The sequence below is a fragment of the Clarias gariepinus genome, chromosome 1 (assembly GCF_024256425.1).
Source record: "Clarias gariepinus isolate MV-2021 ecotype Netherlands chromosome 1, CGAR_prim_01v2, whole genome shotgun sequence".
NCBI lineage: Eukaryota > Metazoa > Chordata > Actinopteri > Siluriformes > Clariidae > Clarias > Clarias gariepinus.
Window position 1 is genome coordinate 7,040,322 of NC_071100.1, and position 14,965 is coordinate 7,055,286.

At 34.6% G+C, this 14,965-nt stretch overlaps 1 protein-coding gene across 1 annotated transcript; it reads left to right on the top strand.

Moving 5' to 3' along the window:
• Window positions 1-4,455: 4,455 nt before the first annotated feature.
• On the top strand, window positions 4,456-14,738 carry LOC128510734 (Fc receptor-like protein 5). The gene is made up of 11 exons (XM_053483247.1): window positions 4,456-4,486; window positions 5,787-5,822; window positions 6,294-6,575; window positions 8,345-8,617; window positions 8,768-9,100; window positions 11,128-11,403; window positions 12,715-12,963; window positions 13,063-13,182; window positions 13,348-13,365; window positions 14,431-14,493; window positions 14,701-14,738. The coding sequence occupies exons 1-11, from the start codon at window positions 4,456-4,458 to the stop codon at window positions 14,736-14,738; spliced, it is 1,719 nt and encodes a 572-aa protein (XP_053339222.1).
• The last annotated feature ends 227 nt before the right edge of the window (window positions 14,739-14,965 follow it).

The window sequence follows — 14,965 nt, forward strand, 5'->3', positions numbered from 1 at the left end:
TGGTGTTATATCATCTCTATCTGTTATCACCCAAATGAGGATGGGTTCCCTGTTGAGTCTGGTTCCTCTCAAGTTTTCTTCCTATTACCATCTCAGGGAGTTTTTCCTTGCCACTGTAGCCGTCACCCTTGGCTTGCTCATTAGAGAAATTTCATTCATTCATCTCATTATTATTTAGACACATTCTTCTCACACATACACAATTTATTATTATTATTATTTATTTATTTTTTTAATGAATTTCTTTCATTTTTGTGAAGCTGCTATGAGACAATGACCATTGTTAAAAGCGCTATATAAATAAAATTGAATTGAATTGAATTAAATTGAAAGACTAGGACGGGAGAGAGTAATGACTGAACAGGTTATTCATCAGTGGGGTTAGTAGCTAATCTGGTTATTGTAGAAATAGATGATGACCTAAACGTGTTAGTATCCAAGAGTGTTAGTATCTAAATGGGTTAGTACCTGAACCTACTTGGGGACTCGCACACAAGAAGCTAGGCACACATGCTAGCTTGCAGCTAACCATACAAGTAACTTAAACAGACAAGTAACTACACATACAAGGAGTAAATGGACACTGAAAACTCACAAAACAGTACTTACATAAACCTTAAAACAAACACACAACACTTCATTGGACAGAAACACCTCCACAACACAAAAACATAAAGACCATGGGTTCGTTCTTCGTACGTCGCTAACTCAGTTAGCTGAATTTGATTGTTGTGGATTTGTCCTGATCTTGGATTGTTTCGCTCTTTGATGCGCTTCTCGCATTTGTTGTCATAGCAACATATCCGTAAGCTTGAACCTGCTCGGTAGCAGGTATATTTCATGTAAACAGGATTTAGTCTGCGCTCCTGGCGGGTTATGATTGGTTGACATGGCGAGGTCACATCTGATTGGTTAAAGAGCACGACTGACATGGACTGACTCACGTGGGAAAAGAAAGGTATATGCCCCCCTGCCATTGACTCCAAACCATCCCCCCCCACACACACATAATCGCTATCAAATATTATATTAGAACATAAATTCATAGGTTTATTATTATCAAATATGATATTACTATTATAATGAACCCTAGGCATGAGACAGCCGGCAAGACCATTAATACAAATTCTTGTATAATGTTTATTTTGTAACACATTTATTTTTTAGGGGTTTGTCATAAAAATATAAAAATAAATATTTATATATATATATATATTAAAAATAAATATTTTATAATGATAAATAGGATGAAACAAATTTTATTATAAAATAATCAATATAAAAGCATACATGTTGTATTTGAAAAAAATATTAATATTTCTATTTTTCATATACAACATATTTATTTTTATATTGCTTATTTTATTTTATTGTCTTATGTAATTTGTAAACCATTAACCTCTGAATTTATGTTCTAATATAATATTTGATAATAATTTATTTTATAATATAAAAGTTGAGCTGCTCTTTTTCCATTTCGTCAACCAATCGGAGGGTTTGTGATCAGTGTTTCTACTGTCGATGCATATCCAACTTTAAAAGACTTAGCTAGATCGTAATTAGCACGATGATCTCATCTTAGATGTGTCAGTTCATCTCGAATGTGTCAAGCAACGTACTAAGAACGGACCCCATAATAAAACTAGACCCCATAATAAAACTAGAGCCTTTGGTCTAAAGGAAGACCAAAGAGGAGATTTATAGCTCTGGAAAAAAATAAGAGACCACTGCAATTTACTCCAGAAAATTACTGGAGTGTCATCAAGAGGAAGACCATCAAGCAAAGCTGAACTATTAGCATTTTTGCAAAAAGAGTGGTATAAAGTTACCCAACAGCAACGTGAAAAACTGGTGTGGAGCCAAAATGCATGAAAGCTGTAATTGCAAATTAGGGTTATTCCACAAAATACTAATTTCTTAATGCTATTTAGCCAAAGCAATAACACAATTTGTTTACATTTTTTTTGCATTTTGTTTCATTAGAGATCTGCAAATACTACATGATCTTGGATTAGTTTGATCTGTTGTGATGTTGTCATTCCCTTCACATATAGACTCTAAATAACAATAATTATATTTTGAATTTAAAGGAAATATTGTCAGCAGTTAATATGAAATTAAACAAAACTGTACATCTCACTAATACATGCTCCTGTAAAAAAAAAAAAAAAAAAAAAAAACTGATTATGCTGCAGTGGTCTCTTTTTTTCCCCCAGAACTAGCTATATATATTACAGGGAAAAATAGTTTAAATTTAAACTTCAAATGTACATTTTATTTGTCACATACACAGTCATACATGGTATGATATGAATGTGAAATGCTCATACAACTGCTTATTACCTAAAAATTCTAAATGAATTAAGAAAAATAAGAGAAACAAGGGAATTTTACAAATTAAAACTACAGAAAATATGGAAAAATATGGAGATAAACTTTAGATGTAATGGACTTTTAAATTTACATTATGTTTAAATAATAAAATTAAAATAGAAATATAAAAATATATATATTATAATAAAAAATATAATAAAATGGAATATAGAAGAGCTGAAATGTAATGTAGAACCGTGTCCAGTTAGACAAGATAAGATAATGTGCGGTATGTATAGAATAGTGTGCAATGTTTCAGTTCAAAGTTCAGAGTTCTGTGTTGTGCAAATGTGCCATATTTAATGTGTGTAATGTGTGTGTCACAGTTTAAAGTTTGCAGTTCTGCGGTGTGCAAAATGCAAGTGTGGCATATCTGTAATGTGGTGGGTAGTGAGAAAGCAGCTCAAAGTGTTAAGACCATGCGGTGTTGTGATTGAGAAAATACGGCTGTCTGAGGTTTCTAAATTTATTTGGGTGCATACGCTGGCCTGGGTTAATGTGGGATTCCCCGGCCAGAAATTGTGTCCCAGTTCTCCCTACGCTATAAAAATATAGAGTGTAGCTCGGGGTTTGTTGAGCTGCTGTAGACCTACTAAGCTAAGTGTGTAAAGGACTTACTAAAGTGCAGAAGAGGCCCCCGTTTGCAGCTGGGTAAAGCCGTCCTGCCGCCGGACTTCATAGAGGACTTCCGTCTGAGGCTGCGCCCAAGAAACAAGCCAGTCCGGATATCCCACAAGAGGAAAGCCATCACAAAAGAACCACACAGGAGCTGCTGTCCAAGCAGGCCCACGCTACCACTCTGCCCGCCGCCGCTGCTTACCAACCTGTGCCCACATGCCAGCGGGGCACTGCCCACCGACCTACATGTGCACACCTTCAACTTTTAACCTTTTTTCTTCCCCATTTTTCTTTAAATAAACTACACTTTTCGCGAAGAGACCTCGCCTCTTGTCTATGTGCAAAAAGGGTCAAACCCCTTACAATATAATATTAGCAATTTGTTTACTTTATATGATTAGAAAGTAAGTCCAACCTTTTGACTGGTACCGAGATGCCAATATTTGCTTACCACTTTTCATTTTATTCTCTATAAATGTTGTGTTTATTAGCAAATGCATCTTACTAGCTAAATACTAACTAACTAAGGTTGTACAAAGCAGTGACCTCACCTTAAGACACAAAAATACTATTAATAGACCTGTTTAGAATTATCATCACTTATGCATTTTAATACCTAAGCAATGTTCAAAGTAACAACAGGAACTCTACTTATTTTTTCAAGATGTGACACCAATGTCATTGCATGAATCTAAAAACAGACAGACAAACAAAAACAAGCAAACAAACATACTAAATAAATAAATAAATAAATAACCTATTTTAAACATCTAAACATCACCTTTGCATGTGTAGGTGGTCTATAATGGGGATAAAATTGGTTATTTATTTAAAAATAACATAAAAATGGTTACAATGTTACATGTGACATGGATGATTCATGATTATTATTCATTGATGGTTCTCTTATCACTGCTAAAGTTGTTAAGATAATACCATAAACCATGATCATGGCAGTGGAGGTATGAGATAAATACAGGAGGCCATACAGTCCCTTAGCAGAAAAAGACAGAAAGGACTGACCCAAAAGAAGACAGAAGTGGAAAAGATCACTTGTAAATCTTACCACAGTAAAGAATGTAGAGACCTTTAATGAAATGAAACATTTATACAATATAGTGTGGTCATTAAAAAACTAAAAAAAAAAGTAAATAAATTAATAAATCTCTTCCTTTTGAATTATATTAAATAAACCATCACAACGTTAACCTCATCAAAAGAAATGTGTACAAATAGTTTACTTTATAATGTACTGCGTTTACAGGTAAAGTGAATGTTAAATAAAAAAATCTTAATTTCACTTTCCGACTGTAGTCGAAAGACCAACCATTCTAACATGATCTTTTACTCACATCTCTCTCACACACACTTTGATGTGTTTGTGTGTTTAGGAACACAGGAAGTGGTAAAGCTTTAGCACTTATAACCCTGCTCTCTCAGTCAGTCAGTCATTATAGAGACAGGATGGATCTCAGTCCTCTCCCTGTGATGCTCTGTGAGTAAATGTTCTCTTTGTGTCTTCATTAGAGTGAGTGTTGGGTATAAAGTTGTTCATCTGCAGCCTGAATGTCTCTCAGTAATGATAGTTCAACAGGTACGAGTACAAGTAGAGCGAGTTTAAAACACAGGGTTAAATAATCTAATGAGTGTAAATGAGTCTGTATTGTTGGAATCTCTACCTGATCTTCTGTGTCCTGCTGCTCAGTGACAAACTCTCATTATCATTTGATCTGCTAAAAGAAAATAACTGCATGATGTTTGTACTTTCACCAATGGAAGTCATGGTCATAACCAACTGAAACGTCTTTGCTGTTTTGGTGGAGTCTCTGGTGTTGAATTCTGTAAACATTAAGGTTTTAACAAGACCATGTTGGCATTCAAAATGGTTTATAATCAAGTTCTCCAAGTTTTTTAATATTAAGGCCTGTGCAGAGAAGCATCTCGCTACAGCAAGTTTAACATAATACACACTACCTAACTAAAAAAAAGCTCTCCATTTTTAAAAATAAACATTATATTTTTGTTTGAAAAATAGCGCGAACTTGGTTAAAAGCAAACTCTTCTCATTAGTTCGGTATACACAAAAATCAATATGGCCTGGGAACGGAGACCAGTTCAAGGATGTGGTTTATTTATGCGGTAATGTAGTGGTGCAAATTAAGTAGAAAAGAAGTGGAGGAGGTGTGAAATAAACATGTGAAAGCAAAACCTAACATTTGATTTTTTTAGCTGTTGATATGGAAGGAAACTTTAACAGTGCCAGTTGGAGACAAAATGCCTATTCGGATACTGTAACTTTTTTTTCACTGAACCTTTCTAAACATACAGTATGCTTACTGGCCATTTTAATATTTTATTATGATGGTGTTGGAAGAGTTATTTAGGAAATATTCTTTCTTATAATGTGCATAAGGTAAAAAATAAAAAAACAAAACAGAAAAATGTACTGAAATCATCAATTAAGCACATCAAAGAGATTTTAGTTTCACTTTTCAACCACATGCCACTGCTAGGTCACAAACACACATGGCTCTGATCTCTGGAAAATGTCCTGTAGGACAATTTCCACCAATCTTCTCTCTCTCTCTCTCTCTCTCTCACTTTTAAAACACCAGTGTGATAATTGATTTGCGTCACAAAGCAAATAATATTGTATTTAAATGATAATATTTAATGAATATTTGGTTAATTCCTGCCATAAAAAAATAAAACAAACATGTTAAATTGCATAACAGCTTGTGGTATGTGTATAATTTTCATATTTACATCATGTTCTGTTTCTGTTCTCTTATTAGTGCTGAGTTCTCTTATACCCGCAGATCATGCTAAAGGTAATTCATTTATAGTTTATTATTATTATTTATTGTTTAAACTGTCTGCAATGTTGATTTGATTTTTGAATTTGTGCACAATTTCTCAGATTGTTCACAGTTTATTACTGCAGTGTGTACAGCTCTAGTAAATAAAAACCAAACAAAGAAACAGCAAATGAATAAATGAATAAATGAATAAATAACCATATATAATCTCATGTCTAGATTCACTTTGTGCTTTTGGTAGATTCACCCACATTGTGTGACTCTTCATTTACTGTTTCCTATTTTATCAGAATTACTTTCACTTAACATGAATAATGTTATAAAACAATGTCAGTCATATAAGAAATGCATACATAGAAACATTATGTATTAAATGTAAAATATAAATGCCTGCACAAAGCACAAGTTAAAGCTCATTAAATCTACTCGCTATGTTATGAATGTAAAATCTCCTCTGACTCCTTCATCATTTCACATGAACAGGACAACTTAAACCGAATCTAAGAATAAACCAGAGCTCCATCTACACCGGGGACACCGTCACTCTGAGCTGTGAACTGCAACAGTCCACTGGATGGGAGTTTCTATGGCACAAATATAACCAGCAGTCGAAGTCTCTGAACAGTAAGAAAGCAAACACAGTTAAAGTCACAGTCAATAATGAAGAAGAAACAGTGTATAAATGTAGTGCATACCGGAGAAACAACAACCACAACTACTACCACTACACAGAGCTCAGTAATCCTGTTAAGATTACAGTAAGAGGTATGTTATGATTTTTTTCCCCTTTTCACCATAAGTTTGTTAAAATGGGTATGAAAAATATTACTCAATAAAATAGCAATTCATTATTATTTCAAGATGTTCTAAAGACATTTCTTTAAAAGTTTTATCATTTGGCATGTTATTTTATGAAAAAAAGTAAAACTTTTCTTATGTGTGAACTTGCTTGTAAGTAGGGGACAACACATATTGCCAATTTTGTGTACTCATTAAAACATAGAAATAAAAAATAAAAAACAAGAATAAATAAATAAATAAATAAATAAATAAATAAATAAAATGTAATTATTAAATTTTTTGGTTATTGGTTATTGCAATATTAAATTATTTTATATTTAGATCAATATTAAATTTAACTACCTTGTGTGGTCCTGCTCAAGACAATCTCCTGAACTCCAAACTGAATGTCAGAATGGGAAAGAAAGGTGATTTAAGCAATTTTGAGCATGGCATGGTTGTTGGTGCCAGACAGGCCGGTCAGTTACTGGGATTTTCACGCACAACCATTTTTAGGGTTTACAAAGAATGGTGTGAAAAGGGAAAAACATCCAGTATGCGGCAGTCCTGTGGGTGAAAATGCCTTGTTGATACTAGAGGTCAGAGGAGAACGGGCGACTGATTCAAGCTGATAGAAGAGCGATTTTGACTGAAATAACTACTCGTTACAACCGAGGTATGCAGCAAAGCATTTGTGAAGCCACAACACGCACAACCTTGAGGCGGATGGACTACAACAGCAGAAGACCTCACTCATCTCCACTACAAATTCGCTACAATTCGCACGAGCTCACCAAAATTGGACAGTTGAAGACTGGAAAAATGTTGCCTGGTCTGATGAGTCTCGATTTCTGTTGAGACATTCAAATGGTAAAGTCAGAATTTGGCGTAAACAGAATGAGAACATGGATCCATCATGCCTTGTTACCACTGTGCAGGCTGGTGGCGGTGGTGTAATGGTGTGGGGATGTTTTCTTGGCACACTTAAGGCCCCTTAGTCTATTGTTTAAATGCCACGGGCTACCTGAGCATTGTTTTTGACAATGTCCATCCCTTTATGACCACCATGTACCCATCCTCTCATGACTACTTCCAGCAGGATAATGCACCATTTACATTTACATTTAGGCATTTGGCAGACGCTCTTATCCAGAACGACTTACATTTTTATCTCATTACACATCGGAGCAGTTGAGGGCTAAGGGCCTTGCTCAAGGGCCCAACAGTGGCAACTTGGTGGTTGTGGGGTTTGAACCTGAGATCTTTCGAACCGTAGGCCAATGCCTTAACCACTGAGCTACCCCTGGCCCCATGTCACAAAGCTCGAATCATTTCAAATTGGGTTCTTGAACATGACAATGAGTTCACTGTACTAAAATGGCCCCCACAGTCACCAGATCTCAGATCTTAACCCAATAGAGCATCTTTGGAATGTGGTGGAACGGGAGCTTCGTGCCCTGGATGTGCATCCCTCAAATCTCCATCAACTGCAAGATGCTATAATATCAATATGGGCCAACATTTCTAAAGAATGCTTTCAGCACCTTGTTGAATCAATGCCACGTAGAATTAAGGCAGTTCTCAAGGCAAAGGGGGTCAAACACTGTATTAGTATGGTGTTCCTAATAATCCTTTAGGTGTGTGTATATACACACTGTACTCATTTTTCCACTATGCCTATACAGTAATACAGTATCATAGTATCATCATTATAAACATCATGACAGTTTAGATTTTATATTATATTTTTACAGAGAGACCTAAACCAGTGGCATCCATAAATCCTGATAATCAGGTGTTTAGTGGAGACGCCGTCACTCTGAGATGTGACATACAGGATGAAAGTGTGTCTAGCTGGCAGTACAGCTGGTATAAAGATGCTGCACACAGTCCTGTCAGTAAAAAACAGCTGTACAGAATCCGTGGTGTTGAAGTGACACACACAGGTCACTACACCTGTAGAGGAGCAGAGAGAGGAGGCTCACGCACCTCACACTTCAGTGACCCTCTTACACTGACTGTATCAGGTGAGATTGTGAGGTTTGAAGAAAGACGTGTAAATTCGCAATTGGAAATTTATAAAAAGCTGCTTACTGTGTATTGAGTAGCTTTTTAACTAACTAGTTAAATAAGTAAATAAATAAATAAATAAATAAATAATAATTTTTGTGTAACAGAGAGACCTGCAGTACTGAGTGTATCTCCACAGAGCTGGCTGACTGAAGGAGACTCAGTGACTCTAAACTGTAAAGTTACAGACTCCTCTACAGACTGGACATTCAGCTGGTACAGAGATGTTTCCTTCAGACATGGCGTAACTCAAATAACAACAAGTCCTGGCTATATCATGTATGTGGAGCTTCTCTCAGACAGCAGCAGAGGATCTGGAGGCTCCTACACTCTCAGTCCTGCTGCTCTTAAACACACAGGAGTTTATGTGTGTAGAGGAGAGAGAGGAGAACCAGCCTTACACACACAGTACAGCAATCTACAGACACTATGGATCACTGGTGAGAAATATTTATTGTTGGAATAAATTGTTAAATGCAAAAGTGTGAATGGAAGAGCAGATCCATGCAACATTTATTTATTAATATTTATAAGACACCCATCAAGCACTGGTCTGACGGCAACGTTGTTTTCCTGGCCAAAAACAGACCTGGTAGGATGTCAATTGGTAAAAATATGTGACACAAAACATTTCCTAAAATGCTTTCAGATACGTTTGTACATGTCTACAGTTGTCTGGGGTTCCATGTATGGGTGTTACTTTGACTTTTAGCTAAGTATTGTTTGATATATAACCGCCAAGCAAACATTTGGACATTTGATGACGTGTCAAAGGACGATAATTTTAACGGTCATCAAACGCACAAAAAGATTAGTATTGTCATGTTTTTTTTTAAAGTTCCTATGTTATCTCTGATGTTTCTGACCCTTATTGTGCAAACGTTCTGGTTAAAATACAAGACTCAATTGTTTGTGAAGGAAATATGTCATTTTTTTATGGCAGATAAAAACATAAAAGCAGGAAATGCAGATGTAGGAAAATGCACAATGCAATAGGTGTCACAAAAAATGGTTCTAAGCTTGCACAAAACCTGGAATTTATAATACCTCATATATATCATTCATATTTTACTTTGCTTTGAGAAAGGTGCTAAACTAATAATCTGGTGACAGTAATATCTTGTCATGGAGATGTATGAAGTTTCCTACTGATGTGATTCCTGTAACAGTTGTGATAGATAGATAGATAGATAGATAGATAGATAGATAGATAGATAGATAGATAGATAGATAGATACATACATACATACATACATACATACATACATACATACAGTCACGGCACGCCAGGTCACGCCCACCTGTCAAACCAAGTTATGATCTTCCACGACTTCACTACTCTGCTCTATTTAACTTGTTCTCCAAAGCCACAGATCCATTTTATTCACCAGATAACATACAATTTTAGTAAAGTAAATGCTTGGATGAGGTGGTCAGTGTGGACCTATTTTTAGCCTAGCTTTCACAACATCTCACTTCTCCAACATTTGTTTATCATATCGTTTGGGCTGTCTTCACTGGAAGATGTGGGTCATCAGGCCACAGTGTCTTGGCAAATTTCCTAAAAAACTTAGCATGCCATCTGTGCAACTGTATCTGATGTCTAACAGTGCTATATGAGATGAATGAAAAGCTATTATGAGTAAAAAAGCTTGCAGCCAATAGAGGAATAACTACTAAATTACAAAATCCAGAAAAATGCTGAGCCTCAGGTTGTGCACTTTCTACCATTTTGGTCTATAATAACCATAACCGTAAAATTTACAATAACTTACTAATAACAAATAGCAAATTACGATTAATAATTGTAAACATATTTACTGTTCTAATAATAAGTTTCCAGTAGTTTTTTTTTTTCATTTAACCGATAAAGAATTCAACTGAGCTAAAAGTTAAAAAGTTAAGAGACATACAGTAGGGGTGGGCTCATTTTACTCAGTCAACCTATCAGTCTCTCAGGATCATTGTGAAGCTGTAAAGCCATGCCCTAGCAAACACTTTAAAGCACCTTAGCAACTGATCCCAGAGAGTCTCATTTTACAAGTTTATAAGTACATACATTTGTACTTATGTAAATGTAAAAAATTTAATTAAGTTAAGATTTTATGTAAATAATAATTTAAATGTACATTATATAATAATAATTATTATGTTCTTCTTCTTCTTCTTATTATTATTATTATTATTATTATTAATCATATTATTAATAATAATAATAATTATTATTATTATTATTATTATTCTTATTATTATTAGTAGTAGTAGTAGTAGTAGTAGTAGTATTAATATTTTATGTAAACAATTTTTTATTATTTGTACGCACATGATGAAAGTTTGTAGTAGAGTCCTATATAGTAATGTGATAATGTTTTGATAAATAAATGTACAGCAATTTGCTAGTTTTCTGTCTCATTACATTGTACATTTCACATCAATGTTAATTTGCATGGCTTTTTTTCTGCTTTAGGGGATTCTCCTTTAGTTACTCTGATCATCAGTCCCAGCAGATCTCAACACTTTACTGATAATGTTCTCACACTGAACTGTAAGGACCCGAGTGACTCTACTGGATGGACAGTGAGACGATACACACACAATGAGGGAGTGTTAGATTGTTCACAGTGGGGATCAGTTACAAGATCTACATGTAATATCAGCTCCCTCTCCACATCCTACACTGGAGTTTACTGGTGTGAGTCTGAATCTGGAGAAAACAGTAATCCTGTCAACATCACAGTGCATGGTGAGTCTTCATATAGTGTGTTTACTTTTAAACCAAAAGGGAAATGTTATAAAATATTCATAACATTGACTTTCAAGTTGGTAAAACTGTTCAGGAAGACAAAAACAACTATTGTTAACTAGTTTTAAATATTGATATATGTACCTTTTTTTTCTTTTTCCAGTACAAGTACGCATATTTGTTAAGAAAAAATAAAGTTTATAAAACTCAAAATATTAATTCAACATAACCTGCTCATCTTAAGCATAAACCACTCATCAAGGCTTCCCTGGCAGTGAATTGGTTCTAAGTGCATAGGTTATTTGGCTGCTTTTTTATAATAAAAAAAATATTGTCAACCCAAGAATTATTATTATAGTTATTTATTGTTGTGCCTGTGTATGACTTGATGTTTAAAATATGTTTAAAAGAGAGTACTGTAACCTGGTGTGAAAAAAGTATCAACAGCTGTAAAAAAAAACTTGGCATAAACGTATGCTAGATAATGGGCTGGGTACCAGTCATCTGATTTCCGAGACATGAAAGGTTGGGTTGATGGCGACGCATAGTGAGGGGTAGGGAAAGTCTGATGGAAACAGGGTTAATCACCTGTTTGTAAATGATTGTAAACAGCCTGATGAATCTAGGTGACAATTTGTGGGAGGTTGTTTTAATGAGGATGTCTCGGGTGGATAGCATCACCCTCTGACCCACCTCATACCTGCAGGTTGCTGAGAGGCATCAGCCCATTCTCCAGTTCCTGGTTAAGTCTCTCTGTCTGCCCGTTTGACTCAGAGGACAGGCTGGGTGTCGTTCCGATTAGTCTGCAAAATGCTTTCCAGAATTCTGCTAAAAACTGGGAGCCATAATCGGATACGATGTCAGAGGGGAGACCATGCAGATGAAAGATGTGGAGAATCATAAATTCGGGCTGTCTCCTTGGCTAAGTTAAAGAAGGGATGTCTTAGAGAGACAGACTATCTCAGAAGTAAACATGGGAGACGCTCTCCAGTCTGTGAAAAAGTGCATAAAAAGATTGTGGAATACTATAAAAACAACGTTCCTCAATGTCAAATTGCAAAGGCTTTGCAAATCTCATCATCTGCAGTGCATCACAAGATCCAGAGAAACTTAAGAAATCTGTGTGTGTAATGAACAAGGCTGAAGTCTTTTAGTTTTAATTTAATTCAAATAAAAAAATAAAAAAAAATTAAATTTGGGTTATTGTAGAATCGTATTAAAGTACTATCATATGGATTATAATTTTTAACTTATTTTATCTATGCATTTTATCTTCAATGGAAGGATCATATCCGACTTTCTGTGTCCTAGATGGTGATGTGATACTGGAAAATCCTGTTCATCCTGTGACTGATAGACATCCTCTGTCTTTACGCTGTTTATATCGCAACAAAAATTCTTCAAACCGCCGAGCTGATTTCTATAAGGATGGATCAGTTCTCCAGACACAGACTACAGGAGAGATGATTATCCATAAGGTCTCAAAGTTAGATGAAGGTTTCTACCATTGTAATTACTCAGAAAGAGAAGAATCACCGAGAAGCTGGATCTTAGTCAGAGGTGAGAAACCTTGTATTTTTTAAATTATCCTTTTTTTTTTTTTACAAACACAGTTTATATGCACATTGTTGCTGAAATGTTGCTATCTTTAATTCTCAGTCTCAGTCTCAGGTTCTAGATCCGGTGGCAGAACTGTAGGAGTGATTGTGGTTTTGGGATTTTTGTTCATCGCTTTATTGATCTTAATGGTCCTGGTGTGGTTCTACATAAGAACAAAGGGTCAGATAACTGTTTTAGTCATTTTATGTAAAACATAATCAAAATGAAATGCATTTAAAGTAAAACATCTTAATTTTTTTTTTTTCTTAAACTGACAATAAACCTGTTCTAATATTGGCGCTTTTATACATCATTATCTTTAACTGGAGTTATGTTTTTGTACAGGTTGTGCATTTCAGACAGGTACAGTATTTGCACTTATTTGCCTATGTATTGTAATGTGTGTGGCATTTGGTGAATGCAATTGTCTAAAGCAAATTACATTTATTTAATTTTATATCTGAGCATTTGAGGACAAAGGGTTTTATTTAAATGGCCACAAGTTGCACTTTAGTGAGGCTGCGGCTCAAACCCAGAACATTTTGATGTTACGGTTCTGCAGTATGCTAACATCTTAATCACTGACAAACCACTGCTTAGCTGATTGTGTCTATATTTCTATTACAATTTGCTTTAGATTTTCTTGTTTTCATTTTAATGGACAAGGGTGTAAAACATCCCTCAAAATGTATATTTATCCATTATTTTAGCTTTTATTTTTAATCAATGGATATATAATAACTAATAATATTATATAATAACTATAGATAGATAGATAGATAGATAGATAGATACTCACTCACATCCCAAACAACTAAATAATTGCATAATGCTGTAGCAAACATGAATAATATTAATAAGTAAAATGTTGAAATAAAGTGATATGTATTGCAACCTTGATGCACAATTGTATTCATGACATAGTGACAACAGTGCAAATAATAATAATTGTGCAAGGAACAACATGAAATTGACACTGACTTTATTCTGTGCTGAAAGTAGCATATAAGACATAAGGGGGAAAATATGAGAGATAGGCAGGAAGCACTATGATGTATATAACCAAAGAGCCTTAAGCCTAAATCTTCCATTCCATATTCCCATGCCCCTGTAAAGGTGCTGACAAACCAAATGGCTCTGTGGATAAACCACTCAACAGCACACTAAGCAGATCATTTATTAATTAATTTAATAATTTATGCATGCATGCATGCAGTGATAGCAGTGGTCCATTAAAACACCATGACAATTGTAAACAAAGCCTTATTATTATTATTATTATTATTATTATTATTATTATTATTATCTTATTCATTTATTTTAAATGCTGGGACATGCCAATGGAGAGTGATAATGACTTGTCTATGTTCATGGGTTATAAGTGATGTATTACAAGGCTAAAGATGGTTTTGTTCTCTGCTTCCCCAGATGCTGATGTGAACTATGCTGTGATTAATCTAAAACCAATGAAAAAAGTAAAGAGAATAAAAGGTATAGAAAAATAAACTTTTATCATCACCCTACTCTTGTATTATGTCATGCATCAAGTCCTCTGACTTGAAGATATTTCTAGTGTAAGAAAAACTTCAAATTGTTACACTCGGCTGAGACTGAAGAATCTTTTCAAAATGTCCACTTCTTAATTTATATAAGTTATAATTTAGATTAATCAGGATATATATATATTTTTTTTTTCAGAAAAAGCCAGTGTGATTGAATGCACTGTCTACTCGTAAATGTAGATGTAAAGCGTAAACTTTAAAATAGAGGTAAGACTCATGACATTTACAGTAAGAAAATAGAAATTATAGATTATTTATTTATTTATTTATTTATTGTTTGTATTTTTTTAAGTGCATTGTGTAAAAAAAAAAGACATCTTGCGATTGCCTGTGAGCATGCACCTGGCATGTCAAACATCTGCTGTGTAAACTGATTCAAATAGAAAAATGAATTGCTTTAT

Coding starts and splice junctions, on each gene's coding strand:
- LOC128510734 (XM_053483247.1), top strand. CDS start 4,456: ATGGATCTCAGTCCTCTCCCTGTGATGCTCT. Junction 4,487..5,786: donor TCCTCTCCCTGTGATGCTCT/GTGAGTAAATGT, acceptor TTCTCTTATTAG/TGCTGAGTTCTCTTATACCC. Junction 11,404..12,714: donor TGTCAACATCACAGTGCATG/GTGAGTCTTCAT, acceptor TCTGTGTCCTAG/ATGGTGATGTGATACTGGAA.